This window comes from Symphalangus syndactylus, chromosome 22, assembly GCF_028878055.3.
Source record: "Symphalangus syndactylus isolate Jambi chromosome 22, NHGRI_mSymSyn1-v2.1_pri, whole genome shotgun sequence".
Lineage (NCBI taxonomy): Eukaryota > Metazoa > Chordata > Mammalia > Primates > Hylobatidae > Symphalangus > Symphalangus syndactylus.
Window position 1 is genome coordinate 26,417,183 of NC_072444.2, and position 21,871 is coordinate 26,439,053.

Sequence of the window (21,871 nt, forward strand, 5' to 3'; positions counted from 1 at the left end):
CCTCACTAAAGCCTTGAACTCCTAGGATTGAGCAACCGTCTGCCTCAGCCTGCTGAGTAGCTAATTGGGTCTACAGGCATGCATCACCATGCCTAACTTAGTTTTTATTTTTTAGACATGGGGTCTCACTGTGCTGCCCAGGCCGGTCTCAAACTCCTAGACTCAAGTGAATCTCCTGTCTCAGCCTTCCAAGTTGCTGGGACTACAGACACAAGCCACTGCACCTGGCCAATAAGGAGTTCAAAGAGTGCTTATCCAAAAATGAAACTGCTAACATATGGGCCTTTGGCTGAACGTACTAGGATGGAAGGCTTTATGATTCACTTTTCATTCACTGATATGACACACAGACATTGTAATTAACATAAGAACAAGTGCTGAGCCATTTGCAGACCCGAAACCATGAAGTGTGAACTCGGTGCCCTGCTACGGCCATAGCTTAGCGCCTCCCTTTGAGAGTCAGGCTTTGGGGTGTCTTTTGCTGATCATATTTGAGCACAGATGGTATAAATTCTACTCCAAATGAATGCCGTTTTCTCTCACCCATTCTAGAGTGAGCGGCCCCAAATGTGAACACTGTCTCCTGACTATGGCTGGGTGACCCTGAGCAGCTGGTGAACCTCATCAAATTTCCATTTGCTCATCGGGAGAAGGTGGAGAATCAGATCCACGCCGATCAAGCTGTGGAGATCAGTGAGGTAATACATGGCGTACCCAGTGGGTGCCTGGCACACAGAAAGGGCTCCACAAACCCTTGCCCCTTCTCTTCACCATATTGCCGAAGGGTAAAGGGAAAGGCATGCCTGGACCTCTAAGAAATCCAAAGGCATGAGAAGACAGTAGGACTGGCACCCTTGGGAGCGTTTTCTCTCACAGACTAAAACAGGATGACGCGCCGAAGTGTTCTGATCTAGCAGCCCCAGATTTCCCCTCAGGGAAAACTACCATGAGCAGAACCACAGCTTCGTTACAAAATGGAGAAAAGTCACAGACAGCCAGGTGCAGTGGCTCACGCCTGTAATCCCAACACTTTGGGAGGCCGAGGCAGGAGGATTGCCTGAGGTCAGGAGTTCAAGACCAGCCTGGGCAAGATAGTGAAACCCTGTCTCTACTAAAACTACAAAAATTAGCCAGTCATGGTGGCAGGTGCCAGTAATCCAGCTACTCGGGAGACTGAGGCAGAGAATTGCTTGAACCCAGGTGGCGGACGTTGCAGTGAGCTGAGATCGTGCCACTGCACTCCAGCCTGGGTGACAGAGCAAGACTCCATCTCAAAAAAAAAAAAAAATTAAAAAGGGCCATTCCCAAACATATGCCCTTTTATCTGGTGATCAAAGGCGGCATGTGTTTAAAAACAACATTAGTAACCAGAAAAGCTAAATAAATATAGCTTTATTCATCTTTCAGAGATTCTCATTTAGCCTAGAAAATTACATCAAAAGATGAATTGATTTTTGCTTGAAAAAGTCAACCATGTTTAATTGCTCACACAATTTTAATTACAATAGATGTAATTTCTAATATATACCATTCAATCACACACCATTTTTATGTTCTGGAGTGAGACCTGGGAGTATTTTGCTTAAGACTTTCCCATTCTCTAAACCTAGCTTTTGCAGTTAACAATGTGGAGAATTCAGCACGAAAAGCCCCCTAGCCCAGCCTTTTTATTTTATTTTTTTAAATCTCTATTTAACCCTTCAAAGTTTCCTTTGCAGCCATATGCATTTCTAGGTGGCTCTACCTGTAGAAGGCTGCATTCTCCAAGCGGCGAGGGACTTTAATTCTCACTTTCCACCACTCCAGCCTCTGCTGGCTGCCTTGAATTTTTGCTTCCATCCTCTGACTTCTTTTTCTTCTGTGCTTTTCGTTCTAGGTTAATCTGAGCAATCTCTTCACTTTTGTCTGTGATGTATTTTAGCTATAAAAAAAAAAAATCTGTATTTATATCTGGCTGTAACCATTTTATAAACCTAAATAAACAAACAAACAAAACTAAACCCTCCACAACCACCTCTGACTCAAAGAATTTGGGTAGAAAAGCCAAAGCCTGGGTTACATTTCTTAGAATTAAACGCAGCTTCAATTTTTTTTTTCTTTTTTTAAAAATTTTTTGTAGATATGAGAGTCTCACTATGTGGCCAGGCTGGTCTCAAACTCCTGGGCTCAAGCAATCCTCCTGCCTTGGCCTCCCAAAGTTCTGGGATTATTGGCATGAGCCACTACACCTAGCCAGTAAGTTGTGTTATTAAGAGTTGTGACCAGGTGCAGTGGCTCATGCCTGGAATCCCAGCACTTTGGGAGGCCAGGGCAGGCAGATCGTTTGAGCCCAGGAGTTTGAGACAAGCCCAGGCAATATGGTGAAACCTCGTCTCTACAAAACATACAAAAATTAGCTGGGTGTGGTGGCATGCACCTGTAGTCCCAGCTACTTGAGAGGCTAAGGTGAAAGTATCACTGGAGCCCAGGAGATGGGGACTGCAGTGAGCAATGATTGCGCCACTGCACTCAGCCCCGTCAAAAAAAAAAAAAAAAAGTTGTGGCACATGCCTGTAATCCTGGCATATCGGGAAACCAAGGCAGGAGGCCTGCTTGAGTCTAGGAGTTCAAGACCAGCCTGGGCAACATAGAGAGACCGCATGTCCAAAATTTGAAAAAAGAAAAAAAAAGTTGTGAGCATTAAATAATACATGTAAAATAGTATCTGGAAAAGCCCCTGTAAACTGCTATACAAATTCATTCACTCAACAACTATTTATTGAGCCCCTCCTGTGTGCCAGGCACACAGGTGTGTTCTAGGCAACACAGATGGAGAGAGAACAGAGAGACAAAAGCCCCTGCTCTTGTGGGGCCCACATTCTACCAGAGCCATCAAGTGCTTTAATGTCTAGCATTACACTCAGTCAGGAAATCTCCCCGGTGTCCTGGCTCTGCCACTGGCCAAAGCCACTAGCCTGGGATGACCAGAGTATCTCTGGGTCTTCACCTGAACAACGGAGGCTTGGTCAAAATGATTTCTAGACTTGAAAATATGGAAAACGTGTTTTCCTGCATATCCAGCCATACAGAAACTCCTTCCATACCTGGCCCATTCGGAGAATTGTGAACACAATAACAAAACCATCCCTACAGATTAGCCTGTGACCAGTCTCTGACATCATGTTGCAAATGAAACATGGGACCAAAGTTTTGAGGTATTACAAAAAAAGGCAAATTATAAAATCCAGAGAGTGCTGATTAGAAAATTTCAAATTGGCTTAGCAAGATCCATCATAATGAAAGCAAGACTGTAAATTACAGGCAGGTCTGAATGGTTCAGCCACCTCTAGTTTCTAATGCAAGGTGCCCTGGGGAATAACTTCATGGCTTCAAGTGATTGATTGGGAATAATGCATTCCAATGGGAAAGGGGAGTGAGGAAAGAAATTCATCTCTCACCAGTGAATTACTCCTCCTGGCTAAGAGCTTCACATCTTCAGTGTTAATTGTGGTTCTTTTCGCATGTCTGCAGAAAGGGCAGAAGCAAGTCACCAAAATGTTTGGTATTATTTAAAGTTTTGATGAAACACAGAAGTTCATGGTCAGACTTCAAACTAGCAGGGATCTCTAAGTAGCCCATCCTTTTAGATAAAGGGCATTAAGCAAAAGTGACACAAAAATTAGTGAAGTTCCTAAGACCCCAATTAAGTAAAGAGATGGAGAATGCAGAGGCCCATCTCTCCACCTCCGCTTAGGGCCAAGGGTACCTGAAGCATAAGAGCACAGACAGGAGGCTGGGGGCTTAGAGCCCTTCCAAACCTGGCTTGCTTGGTCACAGCTAAGGCCACAGAAAAATCAAGAAGGTCAGTGTACAACTCTAGTGCAGAGAAAACGGTCCTCACGATACAGGGTGCACCCGCTTAAATAGACATTAAATAGAAGAACAAAGAGAACCTCCACAAAGGATGGCTTTACTTAGGTCAAGATCCTGATGTTCTCCAAGGGCTAACTTACAGGAAAAAGCATATGCAGACACCTCCCTAAGGCCCCATTCCCAACAAGTAGTTAATGCATTCCCTCCGAAATAACCCAGGTAGAACCAAGAACATCCTTTTCTCTTTTTTTGAGACAGAGTCTCGTTCTGTTGCCCAGACTGGAGTGCAGTGGCACGATCTTGGCTCGCTGCAACCTCCGCCTCCCGGGTTCAAGCAATTCTCTGCCTCAGCCTTCTGTGTAGCTGGGATTACAGGCGCCCGCCACCATGCCCCACTAATTTTTTTGTATTTTTAGTAGAGACAGGATTTCACCATCTTGGCCAGGCTGGTCTTGAACTTCTGACCTCATGGATCCAGCTGCCTTGGCCTCCCAAAGTGCTAGGATTACAGGCATGAGCCACCGTGCCCGGCCACAAAGAACACCCTTTAAACTGGAGTCTGCTTCTTGCTCACAAGTTGGACTCAAATTCTCATTCTAGTCCTTTTATCTTTGCTAGGAAAGGTAATTTGAGATAATAAGCTCTATTCAATAATATACTACTCTGATTACACCCTTCTTCCATTTCTAACTTCCCCACAAAATACACAGGTACTTTGTAAGCAGGAATAAATAGGAATCTTCGCATCCTTAATAACTAGCAAACTGGCCAGCACACATGGTGAATCCTCACTGAACAACTGCTGAGTTAAAAGATAAATTCAACACAGAAATTATTCTCCATAATTTGGCCAAATTAATCCTTCACATTCTGCTAAATAGACAAATATCACGTGTCATCTCATCATGATTGACAATATCTGCTTGTCATGAGATTAATACCCACTTCAAGAGATAATTTTCTAATTAGCAACCTGCAAGGACCAGGAAACAGGGGAGACAAAAGACGGAGGTGACATAAGAGCAGCCACAAAGAATGAGGCCAGACCACAGATGTTCTCGGTGGAGAATTTTAAGTGCGCATGGACAAGGTGGCCCAGTCTCAACCTCACAACCAGGCTGCTCTGTCTGTATTTACATTCTTCTTAAAGTACAGTAAAAGGAATAACCACAATGAACTGTTTACAGAGTGAACTTATCTGTTTACAAGAAAGCGTTTAGGAAACAACGATCTCAGTCCTCTCCGCCACTTCAGCTTGGCCTCCGCTGTCTCTGCACTAAGGCCCTCAATGGAGGGGCAAGGCATCCTCTGCCAGCCACTGCATATCACTGACTCTCCTAAGTCAAACCTCCAAATCTAGAAAATTACTCTAGCTAGGGAAAATCAAAAGCAATTTTTCATATAACACGCTTCGTAACATGGGCTTTAAAGATGATTCCCAAAAGTTTCCAGAATGTATTTCCTATAGAATATCTATCTTCTTCAAAATGTTTGATTGTTAACAATACCAGGAGACTAGAGATTTCAAAGCTATATGAAGAAATTCACAACTCAGGCCAGGTGTGGCGGCTCATGTCTGTAATCCCAGGACTTTGGGAGGCCGAGGTGGGTGGATCATTTGAGGTCAGGAGTTCGAGGCCAGACTGGCCGACACAGTGAAACCCTGTCTCTACTACAAAGACAAAAATTAGCCGGGCATGGTGGTGGGCACCTGTAATCCCAGCTATTTGGGAGGCTGAGGCAGAAGAATCGCTTGAACCCAGGAGACGGAGGCTGCAGTGAGCTGAGATCACACCACTGTACTCCAGCCTGGATGACAGAGTGAGACTCCGCCTCAAAAAAAAAAAAAAAAAAATTCAGATTGGCAGTTGCTTTCCAAAGTCTGCTAGTGAATTGATTATTTAGAATTTAATTGTGTATTCTCTGGCCAGGCATGGTGGATCACACCTGTAACCCCAGCACTTTGGGAGGCCGAGGCAGGCAGATCACCTGAGGTCAGGAGCTCGAGACCAGCCTGGTCAACATGGTAAAACCCCATCTCTATTAAAAACACAAAAATTAGCAGGCGTGGTGGCATTTGCCTGTAGTCCCAGCTACTCGGGAGGCTGAGGCAGGAGAATTGCTTGAACCCACAAGGCAGAAGCTGCAGTGAGCCAAGATTGAGCGGCTGCTTTCCAGCCTGGGCGACAGAGAGAGACTCTGTCTCAAAAAAAAAGAAAAAAACTGGCCAGGCACAGTGGCTCATGACAGTAATCCTGGCACTTCGGCTGGCCGAGGCGGGTGGATCACCTGAGGTCATGAGTTTGAGACCAACCTAGCCAACATGGTGAAACCCCATCTTTACTAAAAACACAAAAATTAGCCGGGCATAGTGGCAGGCGCCTGTAATCTCAGCTACTTGGGAGGCTGAGGCAGGAGAATCACTTGAACCCAGGAGGTGGAGGTTGCGGTGAGCTGAGATCGCGCCATGGCAATCCAGCCTGGGTGACAGAGCGAGACTCCATCTCAAAAAAAAAACAAAACGAACAAAACACAAAAAACAGCCCCTGCTCTCAAGTTTCCCTCTTGCTCCAAAAAAAGAAAAAAAAAAAAAGAAATAAGAATTTAAATGTGTATTCTCATAGAAGCTTCTCACAACAAGCTCACCGAAAAGAAAAAAGATGCCAGGTACAGTGGCTCAGCTCATGCCTGTAATACCAACACTCTGAGAGGCCAAGGTGGGAGGATCACTTGAGCCCAGGAGCTCTAGGTTGCAGTGAGCTATGATCCTGCCACTGCACTCCAGCCTGGGTAACAGAGATCTTGTCTCAAGAAGAAAAAAAAAAGAAAGAAAAGAAACAAGAAAAAAGAAAACAAATTTGTCCTAATGAAACAATGTTACAAATACTCATTAGGTTCCCAGGCCAGCCTACGGAGACTATGTAACATATAGTTGACTTGAAACAGTCCATCTTTCTCAAACTGGGGTAATGATAGTCTTGGGAGTAGAGAAAGTGTGCCAGGGACAACTCGAATCCACAAGATAACCAAAGCTGACCTTCCAGGAATATCAATTTTATTCAGGAATAAAACAATGCTTTTTTGTATGAAAGCAAACTGGAATTCACACACAAGATGAGTCTTCAAATGAAACCTGTACTTGTGGGTTGTGCTAAGAAGAGGGGGTGCTTCCCTGCCTCTGGCTGCACCCCAGACTCCTGGAGCCTCATCACTGGACTCTGGACTCACTCAGTTCTCAGAGACAGCCTTTCCACAAACTTTTTTGTTGTTTGTTTTTTTTTCTTTTTTTAAGAGACAGAGTCTCACTCTGTCACCAGGCTGGAGTGCAGGGGCACGATCTCGGCTCACTGCAACCTCCACCTCCCTGGTTCAAACAATTCTCCTGACTCAACCTCTTGAGTAGCTGAGATTACAGGTGCATGCTGCCACGCCCAACTAATTTTTTTTTTTGTATTTTAGGAGATGGGGTTTCACCCTGTTGCCCAGGCTGGTCTCGAACTCCTGAGCTCAGGTGATCCACCCGCCTTGGCCTCCCAAAGTGCTAGGATTACAGGTGTGAGCCACCACACCCAGCCTCCACAAACACTTTTACATAAAAGATGTCGCCCTTCCTTGTGGAGCTTATGGTCTAAGTCACACACACATATACACACACATGCACGCACACACCCCTTTCCCTGCCAGTACCCAGCAAAAGAAAATCAACTGTTTGCCGGGTGCGGTGGCTCACACCTGTAATCCTAGCACTTTGGGAAACTGAGGTGGGCAGATAACTTGAGGTCAGGAGTTCAAGACCGGCCTGGCCAACATGGTGAAACCCCATCTCTACTAAAAATACAAAAATTAGCCAGGTGTGGTGGTGCATGCCTGTAATCCCAGCTTCTCGGGAGGCTGAGGCAGGAGAATCACTTGAACCCAGGAGGCAGAGATTGCAGTGAGCCAAGATTGCACCACTGCACTCCAGCCTGGGCGACAGAGTGAGACTCTGTCTCCAAAAAAAAAAAAAACCTTTTATGTAGTTTTAAAAACACAGAATATCTGAAAGCCTAATGTGTTACCATGCTCTAATTTCATTTTCTTAATAGAATTTTTACAGAAGTATTTTCAGGCTGGGCATGGTGTCTCACACCTGTAATCCCAGCACTTTGGGAGCCCAAGGCAGGATTTCTTGAGACCAGGAGTTCAAGACCAGCCTGGGCAACATACCAAGACGCTGTGTTGGGCCGGGCGCGGTGGCTCACGCCTGTAATCCCAGCACTTTGGGAGGCCGAGGCAGGCGGATCACGAGGTCAGGAGATCGAGACCATCCTGGCTAACACAGTGAAACCCCATCTCTACTAAAAGTACAAAAAATTAGCCGGGCATGGTGGTGGGCGCCTGTAGTCCCAGCTACTCAGGAGGCTGAGGCAGGAGAATGGCGTAAACCCCGGGGGCGGAACCTGCAGTGAGCTGAGATCGCGCCACTGCACTCCAGCCTGGGAGACAGCGAGACTCTGTCTCAAAAAAAAAAAAAAAAAAAAAAAAGACGCTGTGTCTCTAATATAAATATATGTATATATATATATATATATTTATCATTTTTAAGTATTTAAATTTTTCATTTGTTTTTCCCACAGCTAACAAAGAAATAACAAGTAAAGGTGATTAATATCTTTCACTGGGGAGGAGGGCCACACATAAGGGGCAACTGCCTGAATCAGCAATGACTAAGCCACATGAACTATCAGTATCCCTTCATACTATCTTATCCCTTTTGGCCAAGCTGAAGATGCTAAGCGGTTTTCAGGGACGAACATCCACAGGAATAGGACAGATTGAGAGCTTGCCCTCCGAGAACTCACTGCTTTAATTCATTCAAAACACGCACCCGAGAAACAAAGAGCTAACGGGAACAAGGTGAAAAGTAAGGGGTGTGGGAGAGGCTGGCACCGAATCCAAGTGGCAGCAAATTAGAACGCTTTCGCCCTTTCAGGCCTTCATCATTCAAATTGCTTCATAAAAGCAATTTAGTGCAATTGTTTTCAATTACCTGCGGTACTAATTGAAGAGCTGAGCATAAATCACCTGTAAAAGCTGAGGCTTTAGCAGCTGAAAGCAAGTCACCCACTTTCCAAGGAGTGCGTCTTACTCGGAACAAATGCAGCAAATGAAAACCCCTGCCTGCCATTCTGTGTACACCTGCAAGCAATTACCACCGCGGACACGCTGCAGCTCCCTCCGCAGACGGGCGGCCACCCCCAGGCACCATGTTCTCAAACGCTGAGCAAACAAACCACCCGAAGACATGGTTTTTAACACAGGCACCACCATTCAGGGTCCTGGAGATGGTATTCACACCTTTTTAACTTGGAACTGAATAACTTGGGTTCTTTAACAAAAAATACTTGGAAAACTTCAAAAAATGTTCAAGTAAGTCTGAATCACCATGATTGAAGCAGGCGTCATGTTCTTGCAGAACCATGATTAGAGACAAGCCTCCACAAAACACACGGAAAACTGAATAGCTAAAGCTCTCCTGAAATAACCCACCAGATGGAGAGGCCCCAAAGAGCTACACAGACGCAGTGTCGGATAATCAAGTTCTCTACCCACCTTGCAAACATTTCAAGGTCTTTGGCAAAATTTTCTGAAAGAGAAGAAAAAAGATACACACTTTAGGCACCCTCCCATCTAATTTCAGAAGCAGAAAAAGTGAAGCCTTGATTTCTACAGCCAGTACAGTGACCTGACTAATACAACAAACCCTCTTAAAGGTGAAAGGAGGCATTTCCAGCAGCCCCGCCATTCCGTAAGAGCCTTTAGCTTTTTATGCATGACGATCTCCTAGTCCTTCCCAGAGCCCTTCACCCTTCATGGCAAGTCTTCCATTAATTGTGACTACGCCTCTGGTTTCTAGAAACTATCCTTTAACTTCTGCTACAGTTAAGGCTTGTGAGGCCTTTCATTTCCCCTCTGAAGTCAAGCAAATGCCAATGCTACAAGCTCAGCTGTCAAAGAAACTATGGGTGATATAAAAATGTTATAAAGCACTGAAATAAAGAATTTAATGTCTAATGTTCCAGCCATCAGGGCAGTTTAAAACAATAAAATAAAGGCATTAATGCCCCAGTGTTAGTGTAATAGGAAAAAAATAGTTCTTCCCATAAAATACCCACATCTCGCAGCCAAGAAGAGAAGTGTTTCATGAAGAACGCATGATGATGATAATGTTCTTGGTCTGCTGGTCAGACTCCCCACAGCTCCCACCCACCCACGCACTGCTCCCAGGTGAAATCAACCTTCGGGGTTTACAGACATGGCTGGGGAGGCCGAAGCTTCATACCGCACTGTCGGAAAGTCAACTCCGAAATGGCCGCAATGGTCTGTTTGCTGAACTGCATCTCTTTGTCCAATGCAACTTCCTCGCAAAGACAACCCACAGTATAGTGAACTGCTGCCTTTAGCCTCTGGGGAAAAAAATTGAAATATTTCATGGGTAAGGCTGCAAATAAGAGCTTTTCACGCCTTAAAAAGTTAAGACCAAGGAGAGGGTCTGCTCAGCCCAATCCCTTTGGTGCTTTCCATAATGGCTGAGTGGCTTTTCAAGTGTACAATAAGTTAATGAGACCCACTGGAGTGTGACTTGTAGAAACATTACTTCCTTGTTAATGGTTATGATTTATGTCAGGTAAAGATAAGAAATTAGATGGCAAGTCAGTGGGGAGACAGGTCAGACTGGTGCCAGCCAAGGCCCTGAGTGGTTTCACTCATTCCAAACTATCTGCAGAGCTCCGACTGGGTAAAGGCATATGCTAGGTGTTTGGGAAACAATGAAAAACCAGGCAGGGAACTTTGCCCTTAAGGTGGTTAATCAACTAAATACAGAAGGATCCCATCCCTCTGCTGCAAGCCCCTGGCAGCCCCAGGCCTGCATGTCACAGAGGACAAAAGTACAACACGGGAAAGGCTCAAGAGGGCACACCCACCCCTCTCGATTTGGAGGGTTGGGAGGCCACCTCCACGGGGCCCTCACTGCTCCTTGGCAACCCTTTTCAGTACTGAAAAAGATCTCTCTGCCCCTTGCAGAAAATTACCAAGAGGCGAGGATGAGCCTCAATTGCAAGACAAGCTAAGCAATGGTCTTGGCCACGTGTCAACAGAGTTCTGTTGAGCCCACCTGTGGGTACTCTGCCTCGGGGCTGAAGACACAGCTGAGCTGCACATGATGACAGCTGAACCCACAAGGGCATAAAATCTACCAGCAAGTGTTCAACGCACAGGCAAGAGGAGGAGGAACTGCCAAAAACACAAGTCCAGGACCTCAGGATAGAGGCTAGATAGATGAGGGAATCTACCTTCCTGAATTTCAGACCTCACAAGACTAGGTAAGCTGAGGCCTCTGGTAGGAGAAGCCAAAGAGCCATCAACCTGGGAGGCACGAAGATCACAGGTGTGATCACTGCACACTACAGCCTCGAACTCCTGGGCTCAAAGGAACCTCCTGCCTCAGCCTCCTGAGTCGCTGGGACTACAGGCCCACATCACCCTGCCCGGCTCAAGGTCATCTTCTTTAGGTATGGGTGGGGGTCAGGGTACAAGACATTAATTCTTCTGAATGCTCTTGGCTCCAGGAATTTTTCTGACCTTCCTCCTCCTCCTCCTCCCCTCCCCTCCCCCTGGGTGGGCTGAGGGTATTACTGCACTTAGAGGCTAAATCACTAAACTCAAGGGCAGGACCCTGTCAATTTTGTTCACTGCTGCCTACCAAGTGCCAAGAACAGTTGGTTACACGAATGGGGGGAAATCTTCTACAAGCTAATCACAGCTGAGGAGCAAATTTCTCAGCCCATCTTTGCAGCTTCATTTCATCAGTAAGCATTTCTTCGTCTATTGAGAGCCAGGCTCTGTTCTAGGGACTAAGAACAGGCCGGGCACAGTGGTTCACACCTGTAATCCCAGCACTTTGGGAGGCCAAGGCGGGCAGATCACTTGAGGTCAGGAGTTCAAAAACAGCCTGGTCAACATGGTGAAACTCCGTCTCTACTAAACATACAAAATTAGCTGGGCGTGGTGGCAGGCGCCTGTAATTCCAGCTGCTCAGGAGGCTGAACCAGGAGAATCTCCTGAACCCAGGAGGCGGAGGTTGCAATGAGCCCAGATGGAGCCACTGCAGTCCAGCCTGGAGTTTCACAAGAGTGAAACTCGGTTTCAAAAAAAAAAAAAACAGGGTAGGCAGCACCAAAGATGACTAAATGCAATGCACCATCCTTAACTGAATCCTGGATGAAGGAAAAAAGACAGTTAAAATAAACATCTTTAGGACAAGTGGGGGCACTTGACGATGCACATTGAATGGAGTTTTATCAAAATTAATTGTCCCACTTCCTGAGTAGGACAATTTATTGAAATGATGTAGTAGGAGAATGGTTTTTTTTTTTTTTTTTTTTGAGATAGAGTCTCACGGAGTCTCGCTCTGTTGCCCAGGCTGGAGTGCAATGGTGCGATCTCGGCTCACTGCAACCTCCGCCTCCCGGGTTCAAGCAATTCCCCTGCCTCAACTCCCGAGTAGCTGGGATCACAGGGGCCCGCCACCACACTCGGCTAATTTTTGTACTTTTAGTTGAGAGGGGGTTTCCATGTTGGCCAGTGTCTGGTCTCGAATTCCTGACCTCAAGTGATCTGCCCACCTCGGCCTCCCAAAGTGCTGGAATTACAGGCGTGAGCCACCGCGCCCAGCCAATGCCTTGTTTTTGGGAGATGTGTACTAAAGAATTAAAATGTAAAGGCGAAGTGTCAAAATATCTGCAATTAATTCTCCAATCGCGGGGAGGGCGGGGAAGCATGGGAGCAAACAGAGCAAAATGCTAACCAAGGTGACGCGCATCTGGGCATTCTGTACCATGTTCTTGCAACTTTTCTGAACGTTTGAACTTCTCAAAATACAAGGGGCAGGGTAGACAGCTGCTGCAGTGTAACTTTGTAGAGAGGAAACTCCCGCGTCTGGAGCTCATTCCTGCGTTTCTTCAGTCCGTCCTCTTTAAGGTCGCCACTCCGGGTCTTGCTTTTCGCCTCTTTACGGAAACGTTCTCAGCCTCTGCCGCCCCATATGCCCGGCGCTGATGAAAGGAACGAACGGGATGCCCGCAGCTACCCTGACAGGTGGTTATTCTTATGACGATTTTGCAGAGAAGAAAATTGCGTTTGGGCCGAGTCGGTACGATCACGAGTTGGCGGGGCGGAGATTCGAACCCACATCTAAGGACGAGCTCTGGGCCTGACTGGTCCGCACCGCGTCCCTGCATCAGTAACGAGGGGTCGATGCCTCCAGGGCCAGCGTTCCAGAGCTCCGGCCCGAACCGCCCACCGCGCTACGGGCGTCACCTGGAGTGTCTCTAATGCCGACGTTCTACCCTCAAGAAAACCCCATCTGAGAAGGGGAAACCAAGGATTCATCTCAAAGCCAGAAGGTGGCCTCTCGCCGACGGACCCCGGCACCCGCCAGCTCCCCTGGAACCGCTTCCTCCCCAGCCGGCGTAGGCCAGGGTCCAGCCGCGTTGCCGCGGAAACCGCCTCCCAGCACCACCCGCGGCAGTTGAGCCAACGCGTGCGCAGCTGCGGGGGGCGCCCGGGGGGGGCGCCCATGAGAAGCCGCCGGGGGCTTCCGGGTACTTTTCTGTCCGGAAACTCGACGCCGTCCTGCCCCAGCCGAGCCCGACCCCCGTTTTCCTGTACCTGTTGGTAAGAGAATCGCTGCTGCTCCTCGGTCTCCGCCTCCTCCTCCATCACTGCGGGCAGACCCTGGGCAAACGCAGGAGGGCCGAGAAAGGGCGGTGATGCGCGGCCAGGTCGGATTTTCCCGCCGCGGCGCGGGCGACGGGCCGCGCGGGCGGACAAAGTACGCAGCTCCGCCCTGCCTCGCGCGCCCCCTGGTGGCGCTCCGTTGAGGGGCCTCCGCCGTCGGCCTCCAGCCAGCCCCCTGCTCAGCTTGCTCTGCGGAGGTGGCCGGGCGAGGCGGGGGCATGACCACCGAGGTCACTGCTGCACCCCAGAGCCTGATTCAGCGCCTGGCACAGCGCTGAGCACCACTCTCCGCGAAACACATGTGCGCATAGGTGCAAAGCGTGTTCCAGTCGGGTGTAGAGGATGCATAGCCCACGATTTACAGATCATGTACGGCAGTACACATTATCAGGAGCTCCATGCACCTGTACCTCAGGAGTATCTTGCAAAATCCACCATCGACTTTATCATTCTATCACCAACAATAGCGTCACAAAGTCAGACTACAGTGAGTGAATGCCCCGTGACCTCATTCAGCGAGTGGAACAGGAACTGCCTTGTTGCCATTGACAGGAGCATAGTTCTGACACAAGTGTTACTGTTTTTCCTTTGTGTTAACAATGAAGTGAAACCATCAAACCCAATTTTGGTTTGTTTGTTTTTCTTGCAGTTTTTTGAGAGGCAGGGTCTCGCTCTGCCACCCAGGCTGGAGTGCAGTGGCACGACCAAGGCTCACTGTAACCTCCACCTCCTGGGCTCAGGTGATCCTGCCACTTCAGCCTCCCAAGTAGCTGGGACCACAAGCCTGCATCAGCGCACCTGGCTAATTTTTATTTTTTGTAGAGACCAGGTCTCACTATGTTGCCCAGGCTGGTATCAAACTCCTGGCTTCAAACAATCATCCCACCTCAGCCTCTCAAAGTGCTGGAATTACAGGTGTGAGCCACCATGCCCTGCCTGTATTTCTAGGTTTTTGTTTTGTTTCATTATTTTTTATTGCCTATATTTCTGTATTCTGCATTTGTCACAAGCAGGTGCTACTTTCAGAACGGAAGGAAAGCACATAAAACCACTCCTTCTCTTCCCTTCCCAGGGACGTCCCTCAAGTTCCCTAAGCTTGCCAAGGGCCGAAACCCAGATCAAAGCTTTTTGGAGGAATCAGCCTTCTGAGGACTTTCCTCTGCATCTGCTCGGTGGGTGGCATCTGGAAATGACAGGTACTTCTTGCCTCTGTCCACTGCTCCCTGTGGGCATCCCAGTCAACCTGGACAGTCCTCCAGCCCAAGCAGGGCAGGCCTCTGACGGATTCCCCTAATGGGCAGCATGGGGCTGGGCAGGGCAGGCCATCCAGGGTGAGCCCAAGCCTGCAGCAGGAGAGAAGGCTGGGCGCTGGTTGGTGAGCAGCCCCACTCTAGGGCACACCGTGGCTGCAGAGCCCAGCTCCCTCCCTCCAGCCTGATAACCCCAAGCAAGTCACAGGACCTGGCCAAGCTTCATGTCCTTCATTTATCAATTGGGGACAGTAGTTCCAACTTCACAGGGCAGGTGTGAGGTTTTAAACAATTGCCTCACATAAGAGCTAAAGAAATAGTAACAATTCGTCCCAGGAATTTCCTGTGCTTTGTACCTGTGTGTTCCCTCATTTTAAAGCAATTGCTTCCCAGGATTAAAGAACATTATTCCAGTGACATGTGTGCAATACAGAGGCACTTAAGAGTCTCAGAGGCCAGGAGCGGTGGCTCATACCTGTAATTCCTGCACTTTGGGAGGCCGAGGTGGGTAAATCACTTGAGGTGAGGAGTTTGGGACCAACCTGGCCAACATGATGAAACCCCGTCTCTACCAAAAAATACAAAAATTAGCCGGACATGGTGGCACATGCTTGTAATCCCAGCACTTGGGAGGCTGAGGCAGGAGGATTGCTTGAACCCGGGAGGTAAAGGTTGCAGTGAGCTGAGATCGCACCATTGCACTCCAGCCTGGGCGACAGAGCGAGACTCTGTCTCAAAAAAAAGGTCTGAGAAATAGGTCGAGGGCTGAGGTATTCGTTACAGAAAGTGGAGCTGGGTGTGGTGGTTCAAGCCTGTAATCCCAACACGTAGGGAGACCAAGGCAAGAGGATCACTTGAGTCCAGTTCAAGGCTATACAGTGATCCATGATTGCACCACTGCTGTCCAGCCAGGGTGACAGACGGAGACACTGTCTCTAAAAAAAATAAAGAATGAAGAAAGGATATATTAATATTTGGTTGAAACTTACTTGATGAAGAAGTAGCCCTATAATCTGGCCACTAGATGTCAGTGTTGCACTACAGCATGAAGCAAGGCCAGGGAGGCCCGCTGGCAATGTTGCCGTGACACCGAGCACTTTGCACCTGTCCTCACTGTAGGCACTCATTTAATATCTCATTAATATCTCATCTGCCCTCAAAAGTAGGTGCTGTTAGCCCCATTTTACATGAGGAAACAGGTGAAAGAACTCTGCCCGAGGCTAAACTACTGGGAAGTGGTAGAGCCCAGATTTGATTATGAGCAGGCTGGTTTCTGAGTTTCCGGTTTATCCACTGCCCTCACCATAAATAAGACAAAGACCTTTGTGGGTTTCTTTAATCCTTTTCATCTGCATTAAGGAGGGTTCCATAAATATTTAGTTCAATAGCAATACTTATTTTTCTTAAAAACTGCACTGTAATTGGCCGGGCGTGGTGGCTCACTCAAGCCTGTTAATCCCAGCACTTTGGGAGGCCGAGGTGGGCAGATCACCTGAAGCCAGGAGTTGGAGACCAGCCTGACTAAAATGGAAAAACCCCGTCTCTACTAAAAATGCAAAAAAAAAAAACAATTAGCCAGGCGTGGTGGCGCATGTCTGTAGTCCCAGCTACTTGGGGAGCTGAGGCATAAGAATCGCTTGAACCTGGGAGGCGGAGGTTTTGCGGTGAGCTGAGATCATGCATTGTACTCCAGCCTGGGCAACAAGAGTGAAACTCCGTCTCAAAAAAAAAAAAACTGCACTGTAAAATGTCAATACAAAAATCAATCTTGGCCGGGCGTGGTGGCTCACACCTGTAATCCCAGCACTTTGGGAGGCCGAGGCAGGTGGATCACCTGAGATCAGGAGTTCGAGACCAGCCTGGCCAACATGGTGAAACCCCATCTCTACTAAAAATACAAAAATTAGCCAGGCATGGTGGCGCACACCTGTAATCTCAGCTACTCAGGAGGCTGAGGCAGGAGAATCGCTTGCCCGGGAGGCGGAGGTTGTAGTGAGCCAAGATCGCGCCATTGCACTCCAGCCTGGGTAACAGTGAGACTATGTCTCAAAACAAAAAAAAAAATCAATCTCCATTTCATAGGTTTATTCAAGAGAAGGTAAAAATTAAAAAATAATTTTCTGACCTTGCCTGCGCCCGCCTGGAGCCAGCGGTTCTCCAAGCACCCAACATCCTGCGAGACACACCGCACACCGACGGAGGGGACATGGGTAGAGCAATGGTGGCTACGCTCGGGCTGGGGCTGCTGCTGCTGGTACTGCTCCTACCCACGCAGATTTATTCCAATGAAACAACTACTGGAACAACTTCAAGTAACCCCTCCCAGAATACTTCCAACTTTGGGATTGCCCCAAATCCAACTAATGCCACCACCAAGGTGGCTGGTGGTGCCCTGCAGTCAACAGCCAGTCTCTTAGTGGTCTCACTCTCTCTTCTACATCTCTACTGTTAAGAGACTCAGGCCAAGAAACATCTTCTAAACTTCCCCATCTTCTAAACCCAATCCAAATGGCGTCTGGAAGTCCAACGTGGCAAGGAAAAACAGGTCTTCATCGAATCTACTAATTCCACACCTTTTATTGACACAGAAAATGTTGAGAATCCCAAATTTGATTTGAAGAACGTGTGAGAGGTTTGACTAGATGATGGATGCCAATATTAAATCTGCTGGAGTTTCATGCACAAGATGAAGGAGAGGCAACATCCAAAATAGTTAAGACATGATTTCCTTGAATGTGGCTTGAGAAATATGGACACTTAATACTACCTTGAAAATAAGAATAGAAATAAAGGATGTGATTGTGGAATGGAAAATAATAATAATAATAATAATTTTCTGGTAAATATTATACATATTCTGTAAGCACATGAGGTCAGGACTTTGGACTTCTCTCACCCCTGACATAGGGTACCTAGCACAATGCTTGGCACATGGTAGGTGTATCATAAACATGCCAAATGACTGAATGAGTGAGGCGATGAACTGTGCACGCCGACAGGTCAGACAGTCTCATGATTAAGTGCATGGACTCTGGCACCAGATCTGTGGGATTCAATTCCAGTTCTTCAGTAGCTCTGACCTTGGATGAATTACGTAGTATCAGTGTGCTTCATCTCTAAATTAGGGATAGTAATAGTGCTTACTTCAGAGGGTGCTGCGAGCATTCAGTGAGTTACAGAGCCCGGCACACACTCTCAATGTTAGCTAGTAGTATACATACTATATGAGACCCTCAGGAAAAGCCCCAAATAGTGCTGGTTCCCAACTCTGCTACGTAACAGATGTTCCTTTTCAGGGGCAGCATATGTGGCAGACTGTAATTTACGAAGATGGCAAGAACAATGTCTCCTGATCCATGTGCTTTTCTAGAACCTCGTACTCCCCCATCAAGAGGTAGAGTCTAATCCTCCGCCCCTTGAGTCTGGGGAGCTTGTGACTTGCTTGGAACCGATTTTGGACGGCTATAATCCTGCCATGTAATATTCACAGCTGGGTTTTTAAAAGCCACGTGTGTGCTTCTGCCTCCTTAGCAGGAAGACTTACCTTTGGAGCCCTGGGCCAACAAACAAGCTGTTTCCCTGGCCTGAGGCCATGTGATGAGGCCACATGAACTTTTTCCAGCTCATAGCCCTAGCTGAGGTCCCAGCCAACAGCCAGCATCCACCGCAAGATGAATGAGAGAGGACCCTCCACACCCCCGAGCCATGGTGCCATGCCTGCTCTCAAGTCCTCCTAGCTGAGGCCCTAGATGTGTGGAGCAGACAAGCTGCCTCTGCCTCCCCCATCCCCCCACTGTGCTCTTTCCAGATTCCTGACCCACAGAATTAGGAGAAAATTTAAATGGTGGTTATTTTACACCACTGACTTTGGGGTGGTTTGTTACACACCAGTCCGTAGCAACTGTGACAGCATACAAGATGAACAGAGTGAACAGATGCATTCACCTGCATGCTGAACAGAGGGCTGAAGGCTCCCACCCCTTCCAAAATGATGGGCTCCACATCTGCCTCAAAGAACGTGTAACCCCTGCAAATCCTTCCCTAAAGTCTCTTTGCTTAGCAATCCTTCTGCTTGGCCCGGCATGGTGGCTCATGCCTGTAATCCCAGCACTTTGAGAGGCTGAGGTGGGTGGATCATTTGAGGTCAGCAGTTCAAGACCAGCCTGGCCAACATGGGGAAACCCTGTCTCTACTAAAACACAAAAATTAGCCGGGTGTAGTGGTGGACATCTGTAATCCCAGCTATTCAGGAGGCTGAGGCAGGAGAATCGCATGAACCGGGGAGGTGGAGGTCGCAGTGAGCCGAGATCGTGCCGCTGCACTCCAGCTGGGAAACAGAGTGAGACTGTCTCAAAAACAAAAACCAAACTCCTGTTTCCTTGTCTGACCCTTGTCTGTATAACACCCCTTTGTGTCCCCAGTAAAGCAGAGTTGTGGCTGACGTCATTAGGGGCCTATAATTTCTACCTCAAAGAAGCCACCAGATCTGTCCCTTCAGTGGTTAGACTGAACAGGACTGACTTGGCTAAGGGCAAAACCCTTCTTTCCACCTCCTTCCACACTCAGAATTGTTTGGCAACCTCTCTTTAGGAGGCAGGTAATAAACAGTAAACCTTACATAGTGCTCACTGTGTGGCCGGCTCTGGTGCAAGTGCCTTGTGTTTAATCGGGAAGACGGCTCTGTGAGGTAGGTGTTATTATCATCCCTTTTATGTAGATGAGAAAATACACATATAGAGGTTAACTAACTTCTGAAGTAAGGCTGAATTTGTGGCGGAGCCAAGATTGGAGCCCAGGGCCAGGCGTGGTGGCTCATGCCTGTGGTCTCAGCACTTGGGCGGCTGAGGCGGGAGGACCGCTTGAGCCCAGGAATTGATCAGCCTAGGCAACATAGGGAGAGCCCATCTCTACAAAGTTTAGAAATTAGCCAGGCATGGCGGTGTGCACCTGGAGTCCCAGCTAGCCAGGAGGCTGAGTTGGGAGGATCACCTGAGCCCAGGAGGTTGAGGCTGTGGTGAGCCATGATAGTGCCACACTGCACTCCAGCCTGGGCCACAGAATGAGACCTTGTCTCAAAAAAAAGATAGAAATGCAGAACATGGGGCTCCACCCCACGAAGAGCCATTTTCAGGATTCTACCGAATCAGAATCTACATTTTTTCAAAATCTCAGGGGGGTGGTGGTGGGAGTGGGGGAGTTGTAACAGGTTAGTTTGAAAAGCTCTGACCTTTCTTAACCTCTACAGCTGCTGCACAGCACACAGAGGCACCCCCACCAGAAACCTTTTGAAGACTGGGGTGCAAAGCAAATTCACCACTGGTGCTGAGAGGTAACATCTGGTTTCTCTCAGTAGAAACAGCACTGCTGGCCGGGCGCAGTGGCTTCTGCCTGTAATCCCAGCACTTTGGGAAGCTAAGATGGGAGCAGCATCACTTGAGCCCAAGAGTTTGAGGCCAGCCTAGACAACATGGCAAGACCTTGTCTCTACAAAAAATACAAAAAATTAGTGGGGCGTGGTGGCACATGCCTGTAGACCCAGCTACTCGGGAGGCTGAGACAGGAGGACCACCTGAATTCGGGGAGTTCAAAGTTGCAGTGAGCAGTGATTGAATCACTGCACTCCAGCCTGGGCAAGAGCAAGACCCAGTCTAAAAAAAAAAAAAAAAAAAAAACACTGCTCCAGGGGTCCAGGGGTCCGGCACACTCAATGGTAGTAATTGCTGCCACTATTTTTTTTTTTTTTTTTTTTTTTTTTTTTGAGACAGGGTTTTGCTTTATCACCTAGGCTGGAGTATAGTGGTGTGATCATGGGTCACTGCAACCTCCATCTCCTGGGCTTAAGCGATCCTCCCACCTCAGCCTGCCACCTAGCTGGGATCATAGTGTGCACCACTGCGCCCAGCTAATTTTTATTTTTTGTAGAGATGGGGGTCTCACTATGTTGCCCAGGTTGGTCTCAAACTCCTGGGCTTGAGCAGTCCTCCCACCTCGGCCTTCCAAAGTGCTGGGCTTACAGGTGTGAGCCACTGCACCCAGCCTTGCTGCCACTTGTGTAGGTATTTACTATGTGCCAGGCACTGTTCTGTCTTCCCTTGCTGAATCCCCAAAATAGCCTCAAGGACACAGGTGCTATTATTTCCCATTTTACAAATGAGAAAACTGAGAGCACAGTAAATAATTTCCCCAAAGTCTAATAGCTAGTAAGCAAAGAGGGCTGGATTTGAAACCAAACTCCACCACTCACAGCTTTTTGGAAGGTAAGCGGAAAGGGGCTGAGTGGATTCCCTTCTGATCATTACTGTTTGAAACATCGTGGGCCCTTTGACACTTAGCCTCTGACCTCTTGCTGTTCTCTCTTCATTCCAGCAGTGTCCATCCCTCAGCCTCAGAGCCAGGTGAAAAGATCCCCCTTGAGCAGTGCCTTTCACAAGCCTTAAAGAAAAATCCTGTCACATGCGGCTACTCGGGCTTCTCTTAAATGTACAGGGAGGGCAGGGGGAGTGCGTGGGGGCTGATCTAGCGAAGTACGTACATTTAGGCTGAGTTTAAAATGTTGGTAGCAGGGCACGGTGGCTCCTGCCTATAATCCCAGCACCTTGGGAGGCCGAGGCAGGAGGATCGCTTCAGCCCAGGTGTTTGACATCAGCCTGGGCATCGTAGTGAGACCACATCTCTAAACAAAATTTTAAAATACGGTGGCTCACGCCTGTAATCCCAGCACTTCGGGAGGCTGAGGTGGGCGGATCACAAGGTCAGGAGATCAAGACCATCCTGGCTAACATGGTGAAACCCCGTCTTTACTAAAAATACAAAAAAATTAGCCGGGCGTGGTGGCAGGTGCCTGTAGTCCCAGCTACTCAGGAGGCTGAGGCGGGAGAATGGCGTGAACCCGGGAGGTGGAGCTTGCAGTGAGCCGAGATTGCGCCACTGCACTACAGCCTGGGGGACAGAGCGAGACTCCCATCTCAAAAAAAAAAAGAAAAAAAAAT

At 48.0% G+C, this 21,871-nt stretch overlaps 2 protein-coding genes and 1 long non-coding RNA gene across 5 annotated transcripts in view; 2 read left to right on the plus strand and 1 right to left on the minus strand.

Moving 5' to 3' along the window:
- The window catches only part of DFFA (DNA fragmentation factor subunit alpha), a 36,451-nt gene extending 27,144 nt beyond the window's left edge, over positions 1-9,307 (plus strand). Inside the window, exons 6-7 of one of the 2 annotated variants that reach the window (XR_010118967.1) lie at positions 553-698; positions 8,469-9,307. Coding sequence is in view for 1 of the 2 variants with exons in the window: in XM_055261883.2 (XP_055117858.1) it covers positions 553-573 (21 nt within the window). In the remaining variant the exon portion in view is untranslated. Of the gene's footprint in view, positions 1-552; positions 2,008-8,468 lie in introns of those variants that run through there. The other variant, XM_055261883.2, reaches the window with a different exon arrangement.
- On the minus strand, positions 1,378-13,757 carry CENPS (centromere protein S). Of its 2 annotated transcripts, none has more exons than XM_055261894.2 (5): positions 13,564-13,757; positions 10,175-10,298; positions 9,445-9,478; positions 3,438-3,504; positions 1,378-1,921 (listed from the first exon to the last, which is right to left on the minus strand). In XM_055261894.2, the coding sequence occupies exons 1-5, from the start codon at positions 13,612-13,614 to the stop codon at positions 1,781-1,783; spliced, it is 417 nt and encodes a 138-aa protein (XP_055117869.1). In that variant the 5' UTR covers positions 13,615-13,757; the 3' UTR covers positions 1,378-1,780. The 2 variants fall into 2 exon arrangements, with proteins under 2 accessions (XP_055117869.1, XP_063488076.1); XM_063632006.1 differs by lacking the exon at positions 13,564-13,757 and adding an exon at positions 12,701-13,440.
- LOC134735646 (uncharacterized) lies at positions 13,461-19,513 on the plus strand. The gene is made up of 3 exons (XR_010118971.1): positions 13,461-13,569; positions 14,705-14,828; positions 16,965-19,513. It is a non-coding gene; the product is annotated as an uncharacterized lncRNA (long non-coding RNA).
- Positions 19,514-21,871: the final 2,358 nt, after the last annotated feature.

What these genes read in the sequence shown, in the direction of transcription:
- CENPS (XM_055261894.2), bottom strand. Translation starts at nt 13,614, where the DNA reads ATGGAGGAGGAGGCGGAGACCGAGGAGCAGCAGCGATTCTCTTACCAA. An exon ending in AGCGATTCTCTTACCAACAG is followed by an intron (nt 10,299 to 13,563) that starts GTACAGGAAAAC and finishes TTTTTTCCCCAG; the next exon opens with AGGCTAAAGGCAGCAGTTCA. An exon ending in CCAGGAGGAGTAATTCACTG is followed by an intron (nt 1,922 to 3,437) that starts GTGAGAGATGAA and finishes TTTTTTTTATAG; the next exon opens with CTAAAATACATCACAGACAA.